The sequence below is a fragment of the Pimephales promelas genome, chromosome 13, assembly GCF_988280905.1.
Source record: "Pimephales promelas chromosome 13, fPimPro1.hap1.1, whole genome shotgun sequence".
In the NCBI taxonomy this organism is placed as follows: Eukaryota; Metazoa; Chordata; class Actinopteri; order Cypriniformes; family Leuciscidae; genus Pimephales; species Pimephales promelas.
In genome coordinates this window covers 31,245,681-31,269,888 of record NC_142781.1, presented here as the reverse complement: position 1 = coordinate 31,269,888, position 24,208 = coordinate 31,245,681, and the positions used below count along the sequence as shown (strand labels likewise).

Below are 24,208 nucleotides of genomic sequence, written 5' to 3'. Positions count from 1 at the left end.
TCCTTAGAAAAGTTAAATTTTTGGAATAAGTTTTGAAATAACCGATCGTTTCGCATGATAAGACCCTTATTCATCGTCTGGTGTCGTTTAAAGACATTTGAAGCTGCATCTGAAACAGTTATAACTGTCTTTTGGACCTTGAACCATCCGGTTCCCATTGAAGTCCATTATATGGAGAAAAATCCTGGAATGTTTTCTTAAAAAACCTAAATTTCTTTTCGACTGAAGAAAGAAAGACATGGACATCTTGGATGACATGGGGGTGAGTAAATTATCAGCAAAAGTTTTTTCAAAAGTGAACTAATCCTTTAACGTTACATTACTGTATATATAAACATATGACCTACCCCAACCCCGTCCCTAAACCTACCCGTCACTTCGGTTAATAGCATTTATGAGTCTTCCCCTACCATCCTAGGGAAAAAAATATCGCTCCCCAGATCCAGTAGATCTACATTTTGCTTCGTTTTGCTCGGACATTTAACGGCGTAGACATACACGCATACACGCGGATAGCTCAAAATGCGTATAGATAACACTTGACTTGAAAGTGACGTGTATGTTTACGCAAAAGTCATGATGTCATGTTAAACGAAGTTAAACTGAGAGAGTGCGCGTTCACAGAGTAACGTTCATCAGGCAGTAATACAGTACGTTCAGTTCACGTTCGCCCCAAAATATGAATGCGTTCAGGCATAACGCATACTGTATACATCACATGATTTTTCATATCAACAGAAAAATATACCAAGATAACCTGGCTTATCTTGAAACTCCCCTGTTTCACAGCATACTTAATAATATGCTAAAGCCTGCCCTGGGATTGGTTGCAATATATTTGTGACGTAGAGAACGGGTGATTTCAAATCGCGTTTTTGAGGCTGGCTTTGGTTCACTGCAGTGTTAAAGAAAAAACACTGTGCAGTGGTGTTGAGGAATGAATTTGCACATGGTTTGTCTAAAAGCATATTAAAAACACCACATAGACATATAAATAACATTAAAAACTTGAACTTTTCACCACGGGGGGATTTTAAATATTTGCAAAACCCACAGAAAGATGTGAAGGCTGACCAATAGTAATGATTTGCATGGTTTTTGTTCGACGGCGACGATATGAAACTGATTTGTGCTGTTTATTTATAGGCAAGTGTACTTGTGTTTTTCACCAGGTCTAGCAAACTCCCAGAAAACTCTAGCATCATGCCACTTTTGTGTGAGCAGTGCTTCACTCATCACTATCCTATTGACAATGGACAATAAACTTGTTTATGCAAAAGGTATTTCAGCGATACGGACTGCAGGTGACTGCACCTTTAGGCTTGAGAATTGGGATTTGGCTCTTTTCCCTTGGATCAGGAAGCAGCACTACATTAAACACATAGCAACTTGCTAAAAAGCACTCTAACTTATCATCTTCATAATTATGCCCTAGCAACCATCCATAACATCATAGCAACCACATATCAACATGTAAGAAACTATTTAAAATCATCATCATTTTATTTTATTATTATCCATAACATCATAACGATCACATAGCCTAACTCTACCCATAACCTATCCCTAAAATCAGAGGAAAATGATAGGTGAATAGCACCTAACCCTGGTTGTAAGCCTAAACTAGACATAAACCTGTCCCCTCAAATCTGATTACAATGTTGACCTAGGATGATGTCAAAGACAAAAATGTTGATCCGGAAACATGTTTCATTTGGTGGAATCGGCAATCGGGTTCTGCCAAACACCTTAGCAACTCCACAGAAACACCCTAGCAACCATTTAGCAAATCAAACACTTTAGTATCCGCATAGCAACACCTTGGTAACCACACAGAACACATCCAAGCATTGTGGCAGCGAGTTTGTGCACTCAGATTTTTTACAGTGAATTAATTAAATCTTTATTTTTTTTTACATTTTGTAAATATGCAGGAAGGCTTTTGTGTTTGGGTCTGATGGGAGCAGATGCGGCAGTTCTGGTTAATGGAGTGTAGAGCAGCTTTTTAATGTCTCAATGTCAACTTCCTTATACTAGTAAGCACGAGAGTGATTAACATTTTATTACTGCCCTGTTGCTGACCCGGCACCCTCTTTCTGTCTAAATCGCACTTTAATTCACTCAAGCCTTTTTTTTTTTCTCTTTGTCGCTCTGTCTTCTAGGCTCTGGCACACACACACACACACACTCTTTCTCTCCACGGCTTCTGCCTCATTCTTGCTGCATTCCTACATGTCAGTCAGATAACATGTTCTTGAGCAGCACGTTTAACCCACCAGGAGCAGATGTCTGCTGCATGCCCTATCCTGCCGGTCCCGACTGAGTCACTCGCCCACCTCCCTCCAGCTCTCTCTGTTTCCCAAGAATAATCACTCCTTTCATGATCCGCTGTGAATGAGGAGTCTTAGGAAGGTGAGAGACAGACTAGAGAAATAAACAGGAGGAGATCAACAGATATATTAGCACGTGGCATGCATAAGGCTGTTCTAGTCAAGGAGTTGTAATATACCTGGAAAGAGCGATCCGTTAGTATTCCCATTCATCTGGATGGCAGGGACCCGGTAGCCCTAGGAAGTACACGATCTGAATGCTGCCAGCTTAGCTTGAACCCGTAAAATGCCATGTGACTGATCTCTCTATATTAGAGCTGCTCATGATATAACAGCGAGTCTATTTCATGCTGTCGGCACTGTTACGGGATGCCCTGTTTAGTAAATCTGGCCCTATATGGAAAAAATTGCACTGTGGTCGGTCGCATCATATGAAGGTCGGACTGTATGGGCCCTATTTTAATGATCCAAGGTCTAAAGTGCACGGCGCAAATGCACTTGAATCCACTTTTGCTAGTTTAATGACGGGAAAAATGGCCGGCGCATGGTCTAAAAGGGTTGTCCCTATTCTCTTATTGAGTAATGGGTATGTTTTAGGCGTAACGTGCAATAAACCAACCAGAGTCTCATCTGAATGCTTCTTTAGCTAGCGAGGTTAAAGCGCGGGATCAGACCATCTACGTGACAGAGTAGACATTACTAACACTCTCTTCAAATAACAAAAACCATTAATGTGCCCTTTGACTTTAGACCAGGGTTCTGTTGGTCAATGGCACAGTCTATTTCAGTTGCCTCGAAATAGTAACGCGCCAACAATGCATCCAAACACACCTCGTTTTCAGTCCATTTGCAGTCCAAATGCATTTGCTATTTAGGGCTCCAGACTAACTTTTCTACTGGTTGAAATGGTGCTACCCACTTTCTCAGTTGGTCGCACCTTTTTTTTTTTTTTTTTTTTTTTTGCTAGATGCCATGGGATTAATCAATGCATGCTGATGAATAGTAGTTTTAATTGACCAAAGCTTGCAAAGGCTTTCTGGGTTGCAGCATAAATACCTGTAATATATTCATTATCATTGCCAAATTTCAGGATTTTCATGGATTTTGAACAGCAATTTTAATCTATAATTTTAAGCATTTTACATTTGAATTATATACAATCTATCTATTTACATTTGAATCATAATTTATCCATCCATCCATCAGCATCATCTTTCTATCTTTTAAAAATCATTAAACATTCAAATGCATGCATCACATTTTAAAAGATTAGAGTATTATGATAAGCTAATACAGATTTTTCGTTATCAGAGTTTATAGTTGTAACGAAAAAATCAGAAATCTCACACTCCTTACTAGGGTTGGGTATCGTTTGAATTTGAACGATTCTGATTCTGATTCCGATTCCTTGTTTCGATTCCAGGTTCCTAACGATTCTCGATTCTGATTCTTTTAAGAGGCAGGGTCAAAAAAGTTTAGCTAACCTTGCTAACCAACGGCCTTTCTGAAGGAAATACTCCTTCTGTAAAAATACTCCTTTTGTCACAAATTTTGCATTTTGCCGAGATTTCGTTATTTTTAGAAAAGTGAAGCCACACTTTGGACCGCCGACGTAAGCTACTCATGTTCGACTCGCGTGGTTGTGCTAACACTTCCGGTAGACGCTTCTTCGTTGGTGTTGTTCAGCGGTTTCTTCTTCCGCTCGGCGGACTGTGAATATCGAAACTAGGAATCGAAATTTTAACTTTTGAACGATTCCGGGAAAAACGAAAAGTTAGTCTCGGTTCCAATCGATACTCGATTCTCGATACCCAACCCTACTCCTTACCTTCTGCATTTTATAATAATTTCTTTTTCCTCAGTCGAGCGATTTCTCTCATCTAACCGCTGAAAATACGTAGGAAGGGGCACGCTGTTTCGTGAGACATTTTCATTTTTATATGCCTTAATTCGTGAATTCGTAATTGGCGCGTTTCACCATCAGTGTGCAATGCGCGTGACGTCTACGTTCGTCAATAAATAAACTGCAAGTGTCTTGCGGAAGAACACCGTAGCCGGAGCTACTTCTCGCCATTAATGTCTATGGCGAGTCACGCAGGCACTGGGCAACTCCGCATCCGAGTCGCCCCCGGGATAATATAGTCAAAATATAAACACTTATTATAGGCGTGCCGTAGTGATTCAGGATAAGTCAAAAACACGGTTAGGAAAATGGATTCATGATGTAGATCAAAATGTACCTCTCTCACAAATGCGACCACATACAATTTTAACTCGCACATTCTCAAAAAATGGTCTCAATTTGGTCACAGTCTGGATCCCTGTATTTAAACAACGTGGCGCAGGACGCAAAAAATGATAACTGCGTCAGGCTGAAACTAGCAAAGCACATGCTGCATTGGGCCGGGTGTATGATAGGGCCCTATAAGTGGTGGATTCTTGTTGAGTATAAGGTTGCAAAGTGAATGTGACGGCTGATAAATGCCTGGCTGTGGTAAATCCTAAGGTTTATGTTTAATGCTTCACAGGTCATTGTGTGCACAGCCCTTTAAAGCTCTCCTAGCCAAAGAAACAAACTGAATTGGTTCTTCAAGTGCTCGACATTGCTATTCATCTTGGCTTTGGTTTGATCAAGAGTCCTCAGGTTACCCGGGGCAGTAGAACAATAGTGGCGTAAAGAAGCCCCCGATGCCCCCGCCGGACAGAGAGCCATTGTCTGCCGTTGATGTGTGGCGTTCTTTGGAGCGTCGGACAGGATGGTGGAGTGGAAGGAGATCTATTGGCGCTGGATCTCCACGGCCCCTCTCGCCTCCGGCCCCCTCTGTTTGTTTGAGAAAAGAGCCTGTGTTCGCCACACTCAACGGCCGTATTCTTCACGTCGGCTGGCATGCGTGGAGAGCCTCGCTGTAACATGAGAGCTTTGCAGGACGTTGCAAAACCAGGGGGGTTGTGAAGAGGGTCTTGAATCACATTCATTATTCCTTCCAAGACAAATAGAAGCTCTTTGTCATGATGTGAAAACCTCGCGTCGGATTGCGATGGCGAAATTTGCCAATTATGCTGTAAACTACACCGGTGCATTGCTGTTGCTGGCATTTTTTGGTCTTGTTTAGCAGATGTCGGTCACTTTCTGTCTGTGTTTGAGCTAAGCGTATGTCGAGGCATTGCAGGATGGTACAGGATTACTGAATGCATGCTAGCCTGCTATAAAGAGAGGTAGTTTAGAGCCGTGCCGTTCGGGAAGCGGGTAACCATGGTGATATTTACTTCAGCTCTATGCTTGGCTGGGGCGCGCTCAGATAAGGTCCTTTTGGAATTGTTTCTGACCAATCTGGCTCCTGCCAGGGCAATACACATCCCCCGTACTTCATTTGTGTACCTGTACGGGAAAATCATAGTGATTACATTTTTCAAATGGCCGAGGAGTGATTGACCCGTTATGCAGTCGGCCTACCTACTCATGCATTAAAAATGACATTTAAGAGATTACATTGTAGAAGTTGAAGTCTTTATAATGTGGAGCAGTGAATACATTTATTGGAGGAAACCCTTGAGTGATGCGACACCATTAGCCTGATGAGAAATGATTTGTGCCGAGTTCGTTTTCATCTTTGCTTGCATGTCATTTCGCTGAGAATGTATTGACCCTTCGGTAAACTCCGCCCGCTTGGTTTCATTTGCCAACTCAGACAAGCTTTATATTTCCATAGAAATGAATTGGTGATTTATGAATAAAAAATATGACATTTTTTTAGTTTATTTTTACAAAGAAAAACATACAAATAAATGAGATTTTTAAAAGATTGCTTTGTCTTTACTGTAAGGTATACCTCTTAAAAGGTTTGTAGCTGTTTTTTACATTTTGTAATGTATTTTATTTTGTTGGCTGAAACAAATAGAGACAAAAAAAGCTAATCACAGAAAAGAGAAAAGCCTAATTTGAAAGTAACTGCAAATGATAACATTACTGTAATATTTTTTACAACCCACGAAGAGCATAAGCACATTTATTTATATAGTTTAAACAATTTTAACGAATAACCAGTTTATATTAAAGCTGTCAAATGATTAATCGCGATTAATCGCATCCAAAATAAAAGTTTGTGTTTACATAATATATGTGGGTGCACTGTGTATAATTATTATATATATATAAATACACGCACATGCTTATATATATTTAAGAAATATTTTCATGTATATACTGTATATATTTATGTATAATTATATATTTTCTTAAATATATATATATATATATATATATATATATATATATATATACACAAAATAATTATACACAGTGCACCCAGCACATATAGTATATAAACATAAACTTTTATTTTGGATGTGATTAATCGCGATTAATCGTTTGAAAGCCCAATTAAATATAAATGGGATTTTGAAATAAATATTGCAATGTCCTGCCTGTAAGAGTTTTAATAACTCTTTTTTTAAAAAGATTTATTTTATTTTATATTCTTTTATTTGCTAAACTAGGTCTGTATTTATAAATGTACTTATACATGTATAAAAACTGTATTTATTTGTATTATCTGGGTAATCTGATCCCCTATCGGTTGTCCGTGGGTTTTGCGCTGATATAGCATGAATAGAACTGTTTTGTGAGTTCATTGTTTGTATTGCATCATATGCATGTTGTTTGCTTACTGTGTCTTTCAATCCCCATGGAGTAGAAAAGACAATCTTCCCTGTAACTAGATTCTTGCAACAGAAAAATCTCAGGCCACAACAGACTACAAACGTTAAACTTCTTTTTGCTGAAGAGCATGAGTGCATTTATTTATGTATTCATTTATTTTTGGCTGGTTTTGCACGGGACACACACGCGCACACACTATCCCAGGCTGTTTTCTGTTGAGTCAGGGAAGCCATCTGCCACACAGCGATAATGGCCCGCCAGGGACGCGGGGCCTGGTATAACCAGAGATGAATTAAAACGCCGAGAAGAGAATAGAGAATACTCGGCTACGCTCGAGTCCTACCACGTTTTACAGTGTCTGTCATCACCCACCCCCACTGATGTCAGCAGATGCCCGTATAAAATCTGAAATGTGCATTTTATGCGTTGCTTACTGGGACTGCGGGAAAATTTGATGTGCAATATTGTGTTTTGATACAATCGTGCTTCTAAAAAGCCGAGCGGGGTGGAAGATTTAACATTTCGTGACAGCCGGTCGTAGTAAATGCATAGGATTATTACAGAAGAAAATACCACGTCATAAATGATGCATTTTTACGAGGATTAGAAAACACTCAGGAGATGAAAAAGGCAAAAGGGAGAGAGGCGGCAAAGAATTATTAGGCTTTATATGTATCCACCGGTGTGTTGTGATCATGAAACATTGTAACTATTGGTCAACATAACACATAAATCAATCCTCAGTCTGACCCATAAAGACATGCAAGACAATAACAGCATTGTTTAGTCTCAGCAGGCCTTTTATATCTTTCATTTTCCTTTTTTTTTTTAATCTTCTAGTTTGTCAGATTTTGTGAACTAGGACAAAGTTGAGATAGGTGGGTTACAAAAGTCTGGAGGGACAGAGGATCTCTCCATTGGGATTTTTTGCAGAGTTTTGGAGGAAAGTAGACTTTGTTTGTGTTATTGCTTACATCTTTACAAGTTGACAACACCAATTAGGTTCAAATTTGTAAGTTAAGAATGTAAGAAAAGAAGTAAACGCCTTTTTGCGTGTGCTGCTCAACAACTTAGGCTTTTTATTTCATCGTATTATTTTCATTTAAAAATAATATAGTAATTAATGACATTTAAATTATTATTTTTAATTAACTTCAGCAGTGGAAATTGGTCGATTAGGTGCTGTATTTAGCTGGTTACTTAGTAATTATTCATTCATTGACATATTTTCTCTCACAACCATCATATCCTCATTATGGATCTTGAATCGTAGGCTACACTCTGACTCTAAACAATGCTGGGTTGTTTGAACCCAAATTTGGGTAAAATATGGACAAACCCAAATGTTGGGTTAAAAATGTCATTTAAACGGACAGTAATTATATCGTTTTACCTCTTGTAACCACAGCCACGTCCAAGATGAAATCATCTTTCATTGCGATTTCCTGTATATCTAAATATGTTAAGATCTTCACAGTGAAAGGTAACGCTTCATAAATCTCTGTGTAAACAATGAGTGACATACACGCGTGAGAGATCACTTCCAGCACATGTGCAGACCAGAGCATCACTTGGATGTGACTGTGGTTACAAGAGGTAAAAACGATATAAATACTGTTAGTTTTCTCACACAAACCACTCGTTTTGTGTCTTAGGCCATCAATGTGTTCTTACATTTACGAGTCATTAAATCATGTTTAATCTGGACTTCTCTGTGCAGGCTCTTTGAGGTGGTGACCATAGACCTCCATTATATGACTGATAGACAAGAACGGTTTGACCTAAAAATATCAAAATTGAAAATACTGTTTAAACAAAGACACCTACATCTTGGATGCCCTTGATATAAGCTAAAACTTATCAAAAATTAATTTCAAAGTGAACTATCCCTTTAACTTTTAGCACCATGCCGCGTTGATCAATACGCCAGTTCATGTCGCATTTTTATTGCGTCCAATAGCATAGGTCGTAGCAGCAAACACATTGAGATGATCATGCTAAATTTGTGAATATTATGGAAAGCTGTCTTTGGTCGCTTGACAACGGCCGTCTTTGAGCCTCTCTCACCAGCGTTTAGGAGCAATGACCACAGAAATCACCACCATTGGTCATCTATCGTCTGGGACGGCCCAAAATCAAACTATGTGTGTACCGTAAGACGAATACACACTTTCTGTCGGTTTCCGGACAGAAAGCTTTAGCACTCACCATCTGGAGGTCGGCCCTTTGCATCTGCACTCACCAGTCATGATGAGAAGTTTCGTTTGTTGATGATGTCAACGTGTAGTGTAACCCCACAACAAATTGGCTTTGGGCCGAGGTGACAGAGATGCATGATGGGTAAATTGATGAAGTAAAGCGCAGGTCAGGGAGGATAATGGAACAGAGGAGAACTCGCGGGCCGGAGCAGAGGGTTGATGACGAGGTCTTTTCCATTAACTCAGGGGTGCGGAGCAGGGGGAGGTTAACTCGTCTCTCTGGAAGCCTCCTCGTTCACTCGTTCCTCGTTCTTCTGCCTGGATCACACACGCCTGCCTGTTTGACACCGACTCTCAACTCAATAAAAGTTGAGCAAAGAAAAGCGAGTGAAGCAAAGTCTCCAAACTTCCTATGCTATTAATCTTAACTTGGGTCTAAATGTCGTTTTTCTTGTTTATTTTACCGGCTTGTTTTTTTTTTTTTTTCTTCAAAAAATCCTCTTCCCACTCCTTCATACAGTAGAATGTCATCAGCAATCGTTCAATCTTAGTTAGCCGGCACTTTCTATGAACATTTGGCTGCCTTAAATGCTTTTTATTGCAGTGCAATTTGTGCTTTTTCATTGTTCACTGTATAGAATATGTTTAATAAAGTATTATGCAATAATACTAAAGTATATGCAGTAAATGTGCAGCCCTGCCATTTTTTTCTGACCTTTTTCTATGTACTCAACAATGTATTTTATTTGATTTATATAATAATAAATAAATACATTATATATATACGTATATATATATATATATATATATATATATATATATATATGAAGAGTTCAGATGCAAAAGCCTCTAAATGCCATTTGAAAATGTCAAATGTCATTTTTATCAAACTTGTATATTCAAGTTCAGTAATTTCACTTAAATGGCAATTAATAGGTAATCTTCATTGCCATTTAAGTGAAATTACTGAACTTAAATATACAAGCTTGATAAAAAAATGATCATTTTAGAAGAAAATTTCAAATGGCACTTAGAGGCTTTTGCATCTGAACTCTTCATATATATATATTGTCTAAGGATAATTCTGAAAAAAAAAAAAATCTGATAAATGAGGGGTTTAAGCTGTCTTCATACCCAAATATTGTCAACGGTCACAAAAAAAGTCACACAGTTTGAAATAAATGTAAAATAAAATGAATCCTTATATTTAATTAAACCTCCTGAGGTTGATCCACATGTAAAAACACTGTAAATGGAGGAATTTTAATGAAGGCGTTTAGTAACTGTCTCCTCGACACTTCTAGTTTTCTTGTGCTAAATAATTAATTACCAATCCTAGTCTGACATGAGTACTTCTAAGAACTTGGGAAATACTGATTATAAGAGCCAGACTCCTTCACAATGTGTAATTAGAGCCTCATAATTTCAGCCATGCAGAAAACGCAGGAGGAAACGTGGAAACCAAACGCTACAGCGGAAACCTGACACAAACACACACACAACTGTCATTTACATATTTTAATTACAGTTATTCATATTTATATTAGGGTAGAATATTACTTCTTTTTCGTGAATAGAACATAATCAGAATCTATATAAAGTGAGATCTGAATCTGTGAAAATAAAGTGAGTTTTATAGGGAGCCACTTAATCCAGGCTTTTAAAGCTACAGTGATTGGTGATTTTTTTTTTGTTTATTTATGTATTAATTTCTCTTTGTTTAGTTGTGTTGTTTAACATGGTTTCACACTAAAAGACTTTTTTTTTAAATTTGCACATTCATTTTTGTGTCCGCACCAATTAAAAAGTGCCACTAGACAACACTAAATGTTTTCCTAGCATAAAAGCTGTTTTGTGTCATGAAGTCTGATCTCCATCATGTGTATTCTCTCTTTGCAGGCGGCAGGTCTTTCTCCCGGTGAGACGCAGACTCCGAGTCTCCTGTTGGCTCCTGGAGTGAGATGGGGCCAGACCCCCATCAACCAGTCCACCCCGTGGGAGACCGACGAGCCCCCCGCCAAGCAGCACAGAGACAGTGACACCACAGGTGTGTGTAGCTCTGCTGATGATGACAACAACACTCAGGAAACAGTGTGTTTGCTTTGGATGAGTTGCTGATGTTGTGGTGTTCCTCATTTCAAAGTCATTTAGGATAAAACTGCTGCCAAGGAAATAAATGAAAGTGTAAAAATCACAGTTTGTTTGCTTGTTTGCTTATTTTTTAAATTTGGCCAAAATCTCACGACAAACAAGCAAACAACCACAAAAAACATATCTTTTTTAATTTATTTTTTATCTTTTCCATGCTCGATTAATTGCGATTAATCACACCCAAAATAAAAGTTTGTGTTTACATAATATATGTGGGGCACTGTGTATAATTATTTTATATATATATAAATACACACACATACTTGTATATATTGAAGAAATATTTTCATGTATATGCTGTATATAGATTTATATTTAATTTATTTTATATATAAATATAAGTATTTTATATATAAATATTTTTTTAAATATACATGCATGTGTGTGTATATATATATATATATATATATATATATACATATACATGCATGTGTGTGTGTGTATATATATACATATATATATATTTATATATATATATATATATATATACATATACATGTACATGCATGTGTGTGTGTGTATATATATATATATAAACAGTTTATATGGCTGTGTATGGCTGTGTAGATTTTAGGTCTCTTATACTCACCAAAGCTGCATTCATTTACCAAAAAAGTTGATTATATTGTGAAAAATAACTAAAAACTTAAAATAACTATTTTCTATTTGAATATATTTTAAAATGTCATTTATTTCTGTGAGAGTACAGCTAAGATTTAAGCAGGTATTACCCGCGTCTTCAGATCCAAATCATTATTATTATTATTTATATTTATCATAATTATTGTTGAAAACAGTTGTGCTGCCTTTTTTGTGGAAACTGTACATTTTCAGGATTCTATATATATAATTTTCTATATTGTATATTTTATACATTTCCTGAACCAAAACGACTTACAAATGAGGTAAATCACAATCATGTTTCTCTTTGTTAATTGCTTGTGGACTTCAGTTGTAATATCAACACAGCTGGAATGCACTCTTGACCAATCAGCGTCCGGAACTGCTCTCAGTTTCATTGAATTACCATGTGGACATGCACCTAGGTGTTCAAATGCGTCTTGAGATTCTTTATGCCGTAGCATGGAGAAATCCTCAAGAGCATCAAACACAGAAAATTGAGCCGATAATGAAGGGTCGACCAAAGCAATGCACGTTACGCGGACGTTTCTTCGCGTCAAATCTGAATTCAGTTGGTAATGAAGACAGACTGTTGACCTGACTACCCTATCCTGAGTGATTATACGTGGGAAATTGGACATCACTGTTGAAGAGGGCAGTTGCGTGTGTTTTCTGAAACCCCCGGGGCCTCCACAGGGCCCCCCGCTGTGTCGTTTAAGTAGGAACCGAAGTCTCACAGAGGGAGGGAGTGTTAGCATTGTGTTGAGCTCTACAGGGTCCCGCTTCCAGCACCTTCCCCGAAACACAAAGTGAGATGTCACTCAACTTCTTCCCATTCGACAGCGCTCGGTGTAATATGACATATCTGGAGCCGAGATCCACGTCCCATTAGCTCAGAGACAAAAAAGCATCTGCAAATCTCGTAACGGCTCTGCAGGCATTCATTAATCATGACGGTGAGCAAGTCGTTTCGGGGAGGAAAAAAAAATTCCCAAAAGTTTCTCAAAGACTTGGCTTTTGCATGGCGTTGACTTGCACTTTTAATCCATCAAAAGAGACCCTTGTAAGAAATAGTGGTTGATTTAACTGAAAAAAACGAGATCTATACTCCTATGCGAGGACAAAAGCACTCTTATGAACATCTATTTTATCCCCATGAACATTGTAATTATATGAGCAATCAACACTCGGATCCATACTGCTAATTTCATTAGCTTTTCAGCGCCGAAGCTAGGGCTATAATTGAGTTCCATTCTTATTTCTTTAATAATCTAATGATAGATTTTTCATCAAAAGACTTGATTGCAGGGCACAAATCTGCAGAAAGTGCACAAAAATGGTCTGGGAATGACTTTTTTTGGTTAATAGCACTTTTGTGTCTAATAGACTAGGAAATATTGGACTTTTCTTTTGTTAGCGTGTCCACGGTGGTTGAAATTGAGCGCGGCTATCCTTTAGTTTGTTCTGAATTATGCACGCACCTCATTTCAGGCTGCAGCGAATCTATTCCCGCTAGTATATTCCTGTCTCTTCAGACTATAGTGCGGGGAAGGCCAACGTCATGATTAATGTTTTTTAATCTTTTCCCCGCCTGGTGTATTTTGTGTTATGGACCATCATTGTTGAGGTGCTATTTTTGCAGCCGAGGAGGAAGTGTGCTGGTCCACAAAGAGCACATATTCATGAGATAAATCTGCCATGTTGCATTGTGAGTAAGCTGTCTGCTATATGCTTTCGATCCCGTGACGCCATGCTTAAAATACTCAAAAAATTGAAGACTAAAAGGGGTAGTTCACATAAAAATCATTTACTCACCCGTTCCAAACACTTTTGAATTTCTTTTTTCGGTGGAACACAAAAGAAGATATGTTGAAACATTTCTGTGTTTTTTGTTCATGGGGTCCAGTTTTGTTTGGGCTCCAATGTTCTTCAAAATATCTTCTGATTTGCACAATAAAGTCAGATATGTTTGGAATTAAAGGAATAATTCACCCAAAAATTCAGTCATTATTACTCACATTGTCATTCCCAACCTATAAGACTTTCATTTCGATTAGACCGCTTTATGTGATGAACAGATTTAAAGGAGCAGTTCACTTTAAAAAAAAAAAATTGCTGATAATTTACTCCCCTCCATGTCATCCAAGATGTCCATGTCTTTCTTTCTTCAGTCGAAAAGAAATTAAGGTTTTTGATGAAAACATTCCAGGATTTTTCTCCATATAATGGACTTCAATGGGAACCAAACGGTTCAAGGTCCAAAAGACACTTTCAGTGCAAACTGTTCAAAGGGCTTTAAACGAATTAATAAATACATAACAAAGTTTAAGTTTTATAAGCTCAAATGCTCGCCTTGCTCTGTTCTGTGACGCGCGTCCGTGACTGTCCTGTTCGAACTCGTTCATCAAAATGAGCGAATCTTTTTCCGAGTCGTTTGGTTTATTCAACGAACGAAACGAACGAGTTGACTCGGAAAAAGATTCGTAATATGTTGTTAAAATGTTTTATATACAAGGCAGTCAGTCTACTCCAAAATTTCACATTTAATTCAATGTGTTACTTGCCATTCCTTTGTAATTTATTGTTAAAGTGATGAGCAATTTCGGAGTGAAAATAGTTTCTATGTCATATCTTTATTCAGTGTACTGAAAATCAACTTTCTATGTCATTGTATTTAAAAATGGGTTAGGATGAAGAAGTGTTTATAATCAATAAAAAGGACAGTGAGCCACAATACAACTTTTCATGATCTATAAACGATTTTAGGTAAATTCACTGAAAAACATTTTTAAAATGCACAAAGACAAATACTGATAAGAGAAAACATACTGCAATAAAATTAAAATGATTAAAATTAATACAATTAGTTCAGTGCACACCGATGTGAAACCCATGTGAACTGTTTGTCTACTGTTAGAAAACTTAAACTCTATGTTCATGCTACACATGAACTTTGCAAGCCCATTGATTTCTATGCGTCTGGTGCGGCAAATGAAAAACACAAGGGTTTGTGAAAAGTGTGTCTTTTGATACACTGACGTAAACATCCATCAACCAATGTCCAGGTTTTCATAAATCCAATTCTCCGTATTCCCACTTGATTTTCCCACACTCTAAAAATGGATTTTACACCTTCCTTTAAATCAAACGCCCCATCAGAGGTTTCTCTAGTGTGCAAGCACCCGTGGGATCTGCTATCATAACTCTGTCTGTCTCTGAAATTATAGTGATAGTGTGGAGATGCCAGTGGTGGAAAGAGTACTGAAAAAACATACTCAAGTAAAAGTACCATTACATTCCAAAAAATGTAGTGTGAGTAGAGTAAAAAGTACTTGTCCAAAAAACTACTTGAGTAAGAGTAAAAAAGTAGCTTATTTAAAAGTACTCAAGAGTAGTGAGTATTGAGTACTGAGGTGCGGATTCTACCCCTTATAATAAACACTGTGCACTACAATTTATAAATAAAAAAAAAATGCACATACTGGCATTCACATTATATTTTGTTCTTTGTAAGAAAGATTGAAGAATATCTATTATCCATCTTTTTAAAATGCATCAAAACAGTACACTCATCACCATTTAAATCATATTATTTGGGGGGAAAAGCATTTAAAATTAGGCGAAAAGCCACTGGGCCTGAGCATGTTATTGTTGCACATAAAATATCAATATTCATAACTGTGCAAAGAATTCAAAAACCTTTAGAAACTCAGATGATAGTTCAGCATCACACACCAAGAGATGGGTTAAATAGAGAGATTAAAAAATACCCAATTTCTCTCCAAAACGGTACCAATGTTAGTGTTTTGATAAATGAGAATCACTAATATTATCATATTACCTCAACAAATGCACTGAAAAAGGCTAAGATGAGCTAACACTAATTACACACTTTTATTCCATGCTATTAAATATGTTACAATTTAAACGTAAATGCATTGTTCTAGAAGGGTGGCATCATCCCTTACATTTTACACGGCTACATTTACTCACATTGTAATGCTGATAATATAATTTGTAATAAAAATTGTGCATTAAATAGGGAAGTTATATCCAGGAAACTTTTACAAAAGAAATAAACACACTTTGTCTCTGAAGTCTCGGCGAAGCTGTTTTATCAGCAGCATCCACCAAAAAAAAAAAATTCAGCATGAAAAATGTTTTTGCGCAAGTGCACTTGCCAAATGAAGACGGATCATATAATGGATCAATCAAAAAACGCTGTTTATTAACGAGCTGTGCTAATTTATTATTAAGTAATGCAGTTCAAGTTAACGACATGGTGCACTGGTTCTGAATCTGGCGGCATGGCGAGCGCGAGACGCGGCAGTGCACAGATCGTGACGCGCATCTCTCCTGTGATTGTGAAGTAAACGGGAGCGGGAATTCACCGCATTATGAACTCGTCTCGCAATTCCCCCAACCTCAGACCAAATGTTAGGCCATGTAGACAGGCCAGCCTATATAAATATCATATTAAGCAGAAATGTGAAATGTACCTTAGCATATTAGAGGAAGACGCTGATATCTGGATTGAATTGATGCGTGATGAATGCACTTCCACAGCAGTCACGAGTAACAGCAGGAATAGGCGGTAAGTTTTCTATGCTTAATTTGAATTGATGACAGTCACGAGACCGATTACTCGATCCAATCACGTTGATGGATAAAAATAAAATTAAAACAAGCATGTAACGAGTAACGGCCACAAACAGAAGGAAAATAGCGGAGAAAAAGTACCGATACATCACTTAAAATGTACTCAAGTAAAAGTAAAATTACACAATTTTAAACTTACTCAAAAAAGTACAATTTCTGAAAAAAACTACTTAATTACAGTAACGTGAGTATTTGTAATTCGTTACTTTACACCCCTGGGAGATGCATATAAACTGTAAGCGCAAGTAAGTTTTTGCTTCTTGCATACACTCATCTGTCGTAACCTTGCTGTATTACTGCATTGATGATTGACTCTGATTTGACCCTCAAAAGATGAATAATGCATAAAGAAATAAATATTTACCAATGAATTCCCTTTTCACAGTGGAAAATGAAGTTGTTATGAGTAAATCCCTCACATAACCAAACTCTAGTTCTGGTTTTACTGAAACATCTTGCAGAGCTGAATTTTAAGCATCATTACTCCAGGCTTTTGTGTCAGAAATCCTTCGGAAATCCTTCTAATATGATGATTGGCTGCTCAAGAAACATTTACTATTATTATCAAATGATGAAAACAGTTGGGCTGTTTTATATTTTTGTGGATTCTTTAATAAATGGAGCATTCAATAGGCCATGCAGGCTATTGAATAATGTACACAACGCCCAAATATATCTCGCAATCCCAAGCCTATGCACCCTACCCCCTCATTGAATATCATTACAGAGGTAATATGAAGAGCAATTCACATAGACGTTAAATTAATCTCCAAATAACATACTAAAGTTCCTTCTATTCTGTTTTTTAGCTGACTCTTTCTTATCCAAAATGTTGGAAAATTAGCTATAGGGATAGAAGCAGACTTGCCCAATGCACAAAGATCAGAGCCGGACAGTAACAGAGTACAATACTTAAGTACAATTTTGAGGGATCTGTACTTTACTCGAGTATAATTTTTGGGGAGTACTCATGACTTTACTCAAATACATTTCTATCCATAACTGTGAGTACCCATGGACCCACCTCACTAGACTATTTCAATTTTCTGAATTTTCGGAAATTTTCTTAAATGTTTAATAAAGCAACATGGTAAAAAGATAAAATTGACTCGATTTTACTTTCAAGTGCTTTTACATTCTCCAAGGTATTAAAGGGATACTCCACTTTTTTTGGAAATAGGCTCATTTTACCACTCCCTCAGAGTTAAACAGTTGGGTTTTACCATTTTTGAATGTATACAGACGATTTTTTTTGATATTTAAAAGAACATCAGTAACCAGACAGTTTCTGGTCTCATTGACTCCCATAGTATATATTTTTCCTAATAGAAGTCAATAAGACCAGAAACTGTCTGGTTACTGATAGTCTTCTAAATATGAGAAAATCGGCTTTATGGATTTGAAAACTGTAAAACTCAACTGTTTAACTCTAGGGGAGTGGTAAAATGAGCCTAATTCCAAAAAAAAAGTGGAGTATCCCTTTAACATTAACATTTTTGTAGGAAGTGTAGGACGTTCCTGTCCATAAATGTAAGCTCTGTGGCAGTAGTAATGCAATATTTCGAAAATGTACTCTTGATACTCAAGTACTTTTAAAAACAAGTACTTTGGTACTTTTACTCAAGTAGACATCTGACTGTAATACTTTTACTTGTACTTGAGTAAAATTTAGCAAGGCGTATCTCTACTTTTAAGTAATGAAGCTGTGTACTCTGTCCGCCTCTGACAAAGATGTCGTTTCATTTATCACCTTGTGATCCCATATAATAAAAATACACATGGTTGCACATGGTTTTCCACCAAATAAAGTGTGTGGCTGAATGTCAAACGTGCTGTTGGTTGTCCTTGACCGGGTTCTCCTGTTCCTGTTCCGCAGGGCCCCCATGGGTGCCTCCAGTGGTGTCGGTCTGTCAGGCCAGCATGATGGCTCATTCGTACGGGATGCCACAGCCACCCGTCTACAGCCAAGGAGTGTCCGTCCAGTCTCCCATCATCGGCGTGACCCCATCCATCCAATCGCCCATCCCCCCACACCATCCGCTCATGACCGCGCACTTCCAACTTCCTCCCCTCTCTTCCCAACCGCCAGGCAGCCTGGTCCTCAACATACAGAACCAGTCTCCCTACGCCACCAGCCAGCCGCCAATCACCCCGTCGCCCCTGACGACGGCCGGCCAGGTAGTCCACCCCACCCCTCAGAGCGTGATAGGAAATGGTCACATGACGCACCCACTCATGCAGCCTCCGACTTTGCCTTCCGCCGCGTTGCCGCTAACGAACGGGCAAGCGACGACTCAGCCGACGCCGGCCTCTATGAATCAGGAAAGCCAGAACGGGCTTCAGATGCTCCGTACGGTCGGAATGGGGAAGTACGAGTTCACGGACCCGAGTCACCCGAAAGGTAAGCGCTTCCCTTAGCTGGTGCATTTGCAACTAATGAACGTGCCCGAGGATGTCTTGAAATGTCTTTTTCAGGGAATTGCATTTGATGCCGGCAAGGAAATTGACCACAAACATGTCAGCGAGACATTGTTAAAGCCTCCTGAGTAACAGCCCGCGGTATGAAAGCATCTCCAAGGTTGCGGATTCAGTCCTGTAACAACTGTCACATAATCAGGGCCTCTTCCTTGCAAACTTTTATGCCGGTTTCTAAGAGTCCCCTGCTGTGAATTCTTGACTGTTTCCAAGGCTGTAAATCGTTGTTTGTACAAGATAACCTTGGACGAGACTCTGTCAGTCCAGAAACAGATGTTGTGTATTCCCTGAGCAATTTTCACATTTAATGAAGCTTTTAATCTAGGTTTAGATTGGCTTTCGAAGCTCATTTGATTTTTTTTATGAGCTCTATAAAACGAGTGCAATTTACTTTCCACATCGATGCAACTTGCAATTGTCTCTTAAGATGCAAAAGAGCCAATTACATTAGACTTTCCATGCATTTTTGAAATGTAACTGCTCAAAGCACAGTTAAAGCAGTGGCATTGAAGCAGGTTTCGCTCTCCTGTCGTGAGAACTATAGCAGACTAATGTGCCATGTGAATGGCACCGCTTACATAATACTGCAATCCAGTTGCTTTATGTCTCTGTAAATTAAGTCTTGTTTGTATCAGTCCAAGCAAATGTTGTCTTTTTATACTTTTCCCTGCTGAGAACAACTTAAACTGGTGGTCTAAGCTGGTTGGAGTTATTCTAGTTGGTCTCTGAGTCTGACCAACCCAACAAAACTGCCCAAAACCAGTTTAAACCATCAGTCTAGACCGACTAAACAAGTTTGATGTCCAGCTTAGAATAGCAAGTCAGGTTTAAGCTATTTTTATCAGCAGGGGTTTCAGTGTACTCTACTGATGCAATTTTTGGTTTATTGCGTTGCATTGTTACTTTAGGTCCTTGTATAAATATTTTGATTGTTTGTTCTTTCATATAATGTCCTATTAGTTCAATATATGAAGAAGATGGTTATCTAATGTTTCTCCATGTGGTCTGAGACTAAAGATTTATTTTCTCTCGCTCATTTGCTGCAGTTTCAATTGCGATCCAGTTGTTATGTTATGAATGGTAATGGATTGAATACTGTACCGTTCAGTTTCCATAAATTCTGTTCACTTTCTTAATTAGCTAGAAACGTTCTGGTTCTCTGGACTTTGATGGTCAGCTGATTTATTCACTCGCACGTTTCACCTTGTTGACCAAATTAGAACATCGGATGACTTTAATCCTAAGATCTGGTTGACGGAGAACTTGGCTTCCCTGCTGTTTTCAGCTCTGTTTCCTGCTGCTACATCCTTTTAAAGAAGCGCAGATCCTTCATGGGTCAGCACACACCAGAAGCAGCATGAAGAGTCAGAGTTTTCTCTCTTAATACAGCTGCGTTGTGCTTAAGTGCAGTGGGCAAGGTTAGCAGCAGCGGCAGCGTGACCGTGACTCATGTGCCGCTTTTTGAAAGATTTAAATGACGGAAAGTGAATTGAATTGGCTCGAGTTAAGGAATCAATGGGAATTTTGTTTCTAGCCCTTACGGTTCAAAAGTTATTAGCATGAAGATGATTGCAAATCTGGTGGCACTTGAGGGATTGAGATAGAGACTCCAGAATTGCGCTGGTTAATTTTCAGAGTATCCTCTATCTGAGGGCCAAATTTGACAAATTTCTATGTGCTACCAAAGATTTGGAGGGCCATTCCTTGTGTTTCTGTCTGTACATTTTCCCATCAAGTAGTTCTGAGTGTGGAATGCTTTCTAAGAACAACTCTGTTCCACATAATGTTTTTAATGCTAGTTCAGTTGACCAATTTGGCTTCATTTGGCTGTTGTCCAGTGGGGAAACGGCCTCAGCCTCAATCCATTCGCTGACCATTATCATGCATACTGAACACAAAATGGCAATAGCTCACAGAAGGAGTGAGCTAAGAAGCCGCCTCTCTTACTGCACTTAAACGGGCAAGTACACTGTTTTAGTATTCAGAGTATTCAGTTAAACACAGTTTTGGAACTCATTTAGTTGAGAAAGACAACACATGTTGTGTAACAGTAGATTGGATCTGTACGTAAGCTCTTAAAGTGACAGCAGCCTAATATTCAAAGAAAATCACTCTGCCCTTGACTGAATAACCTTTGTAACTTTAATTGTAAGCATTAATCTGTATTTTAATTTTTACAATGTAGACTAGGGTTGGGTATCGAGAATCGAGTATCGATTGGAACCGAGACTAACTTTTCGTTTTTCCCGGAATCGTTCAAAAGTTAAAATTTCGATTCCTAGTTTCGATATTCGCAGTCCGCCGAGCGGAAGAAGAAACCGCTGAACAACACCAACGAAGAAGCGTCTACCGGAAGTGTTGGCATAACCACGCGAGTCGAACATGAGTAACTTACGTCGGCGATCCAAAGTATAGCTTCACTTTTCTAAAAATAACGAAATCAACAAAAGGAGTATTTTTACAGAAGGAGTATTTCCTTCAGAAAGGATTATTTCCTTCAGAAAGGCCATTGGTTAGCAAGGTTAGCTAAACTTTTTTGACCCTGCCTCTTAAAAGAATCGGAATCGAGAATCGTTAGGAACCGGAATCGAAACAAGGAATCGGAATCGGAATCAGAATCGTTCAAATTCAAACGATACCCAACCCTAATGAAGACTATCCAGTGTTATTTTGGATTACTTTGATTTCTGCAGTATTTCTTACCCAAGTGCTAACCTACTGTTAGACCCACCTGAAAAACGTAAAGCCGTGTTTTTTTTCCATATATCTTTACAGCATTGACTTAGATTAACCTTTCGTGCAAAGTGATTTCAATTTAGTAGAATATAAGCTTAGACACAAAACTTGCTCAATGATATTAAAGGAATGGCACTGCGGTTTACAAATCCATTGACAAATGAGCGTTGCTACTTTTTATCATTAGTTCACATCCATTTAATCTATGGCACAAAAATAAAATCCATATTAAAGCCTGGCAGAGAAGGACTCATTAGTGTAACAGTATGCATTTCTATCTTCCATGTGCCCTTTTTCATAAGATCAGATTTCTATTTCATATCGGATCTCTCATTTCATCTAAAAGGTGATTACGCATCTCTGACCATTAATGTATCTGTTTCCAGTCTGTCTTCTGCTTTTTGATTGAAAGATCAGATTGCAGTCCTTGTATCGTTGTCATTGGAATTGTTAACATATTCTTTTTCAAAAGAAAAACTTCAAAAAGTTGAAGACATTTGAGGCTGCCCAGGGGTTGTTTCACTGCCATTGAGCTGATTTATATTGTTCGGAGTGTCTTATCAGCATAAATACACGTTTTTGAGAAATGGGGGAGTGTAGTGTTTGCCAGTGACATGTGGTGTTTAAGGCCGACAGCTGTTTTTGGGAAAGATGCCAGTGGCGCTGCTCTGTCACACTTAGAAGGGAAGACACGCTTCAAAATATATTGTTTCTCAATGAGCAGCTGCCTAAAAACACTACATTTTGCAACAGAGCAAGACAGATTGAAGACTGAGCCCATATTTTTAGACTTGCAAGACGCTGGCCCCGATTGCCACCAAAACAGACATGAATATCTTATTTGATCGAGGAGAGTTGGTTCCTTGGTGCCAACACGTTGGCTCCATTTTTTTTCAAACACTTGAAATGGGAACCTATGTAAAATTCAGTGTGCAGCAGAGATTGTTCAGGGAGGGTTTTTGCCGGTGACAGAATTCACAAGTAAAAGGATTATGTTGTTTCCCTGGCAAATAGAAAAATGTTCAAACACAAATGGATTTGACTCACTCGTTGGGTTTGAAATGGCGATTTATCATCAGATTGCACTGTGGAGTGTGAGTGAATGTATTCAGTGTGTGTGTGTGTTTGCGGGATGTGCATTTTTAAACTTGACTAGTCAGTGGGTTGTCTGAATGACTAGTCAGCCTCTAGGAAGCTCTCTATAATTGATCTACTTTAGAGTTGCTTACCCAATGAGACACGTTTCTTAGGAGGTGTATATCATATAATCATATAAAACCCACTCGTGTGTAAAAAACAAACAAAAAAAACAGTTGAATGGAGCCTAACAGAATGAAAAAGAACACCACTGCACTGATTATGCACTTTATTGTTAAGACTGGAAGACTGGGAAAATGTTGCCTGGTCTGATGAGTCTCGATTTCTGTTGAGACATTCAGATGGTAGAGTCAGAATTTGGCGTAAACAGAATGAGAACATGGATCCATCATGCCTTGTTACCACTGTGCAGGCTGGTGGTGGGGGTGTAATGGCGTGGGGGATGTTTTCTTGGCACACTTTTGGCCCCTTAGTGCCAATTGGGCATCGTTTAAATGCCTCAACCTACCTGAGCATTGTTTCTGACCATGTCCATCCCTTTATGGCCACCATGTACCCGTCCTCTGATGGCTACTTCCAGCAGGATAATGCACCACGTCACAAAGCAAATTGGTTTCTTGAACATGACAATGAGTTGACTGTACTAAAATGGCCCCCACAGTCACCAGATCTCAACCCAATAGAGCATCTTTGGGATGTGGTGGAACGGGAGCTTCGTGCCCTGGATGTGCATCCCACAAATCTCCATCAACTGCAAGATGCTATCCTATCAATATGGGCCAACATTTCTCTAAAGAATGCTTTCAGCACCTTGTTAAATCAATGCCACGTAGAATTAAGGCAGTTCTGAAGACAAAACGGGGTCAAACACAGTATTAGTATGGTGTTCCTAATAATCATTTAGGTGTGTGTGTGTGTGTATATATATATATATATATATATGTACAATAAATACTATTATTATAGTCTTATAAAGCACTTTGTGAGTTCAGAGTCAGAAAGCTCATCCACCATTCGCAATGCCATTAAGTGACACTAGTACTCGTGAGACTTTGATCTGTTTGCTTGGAAATGACAGTCGTGTTATCCGGCGCAGTTCAGACTCAGACTCCCCGTGAGTCCGTCTTGATGAATGAGTCGAGACAAGCTACTGGGTCGTTGACATGGAGGCAAACACAGACTCTTTGCAGGATTCCTTGTCTCATTTAGACAGATCGGCCTTGGGCCATGCGTCGTACGCCCTGCCTAAGAGCCACACGTGGAGAAATGGAAGCTCACGA

The 24,208-nt window shown here is 38.6% G+C and overlaps 1 protein-coding gene across 2 annotated transcripts in view; it reads left to right on the top strand.

Annotated features, from left to right (window-relative positions):
• The window catches only part of klhl29 (kelch-like family member 29), a 263,285-nt gene that overhangs the window by 134,247 nt on the left and 104,830 nt on the right, over nucleotides 1-24,208 (top strand). For both annotated transcript variants that reach the window (XM_039648010.2, XM_089118884.1), the window contains 2 exons: nucleotides 11,088-11,235; nucleotides 18,496-19,020. In XM_039648010.2, coding sequence (XP_039503944.2) covers nucleotides 11,088-11,235; nucleotides 18,496-19,020 — 673 coding nt within the window. The remainder of the gene's footprint in view (nucleotides 1-11,087; nucleotides 11,236-18,495; nucleotides 19,021-24,208) is intronic.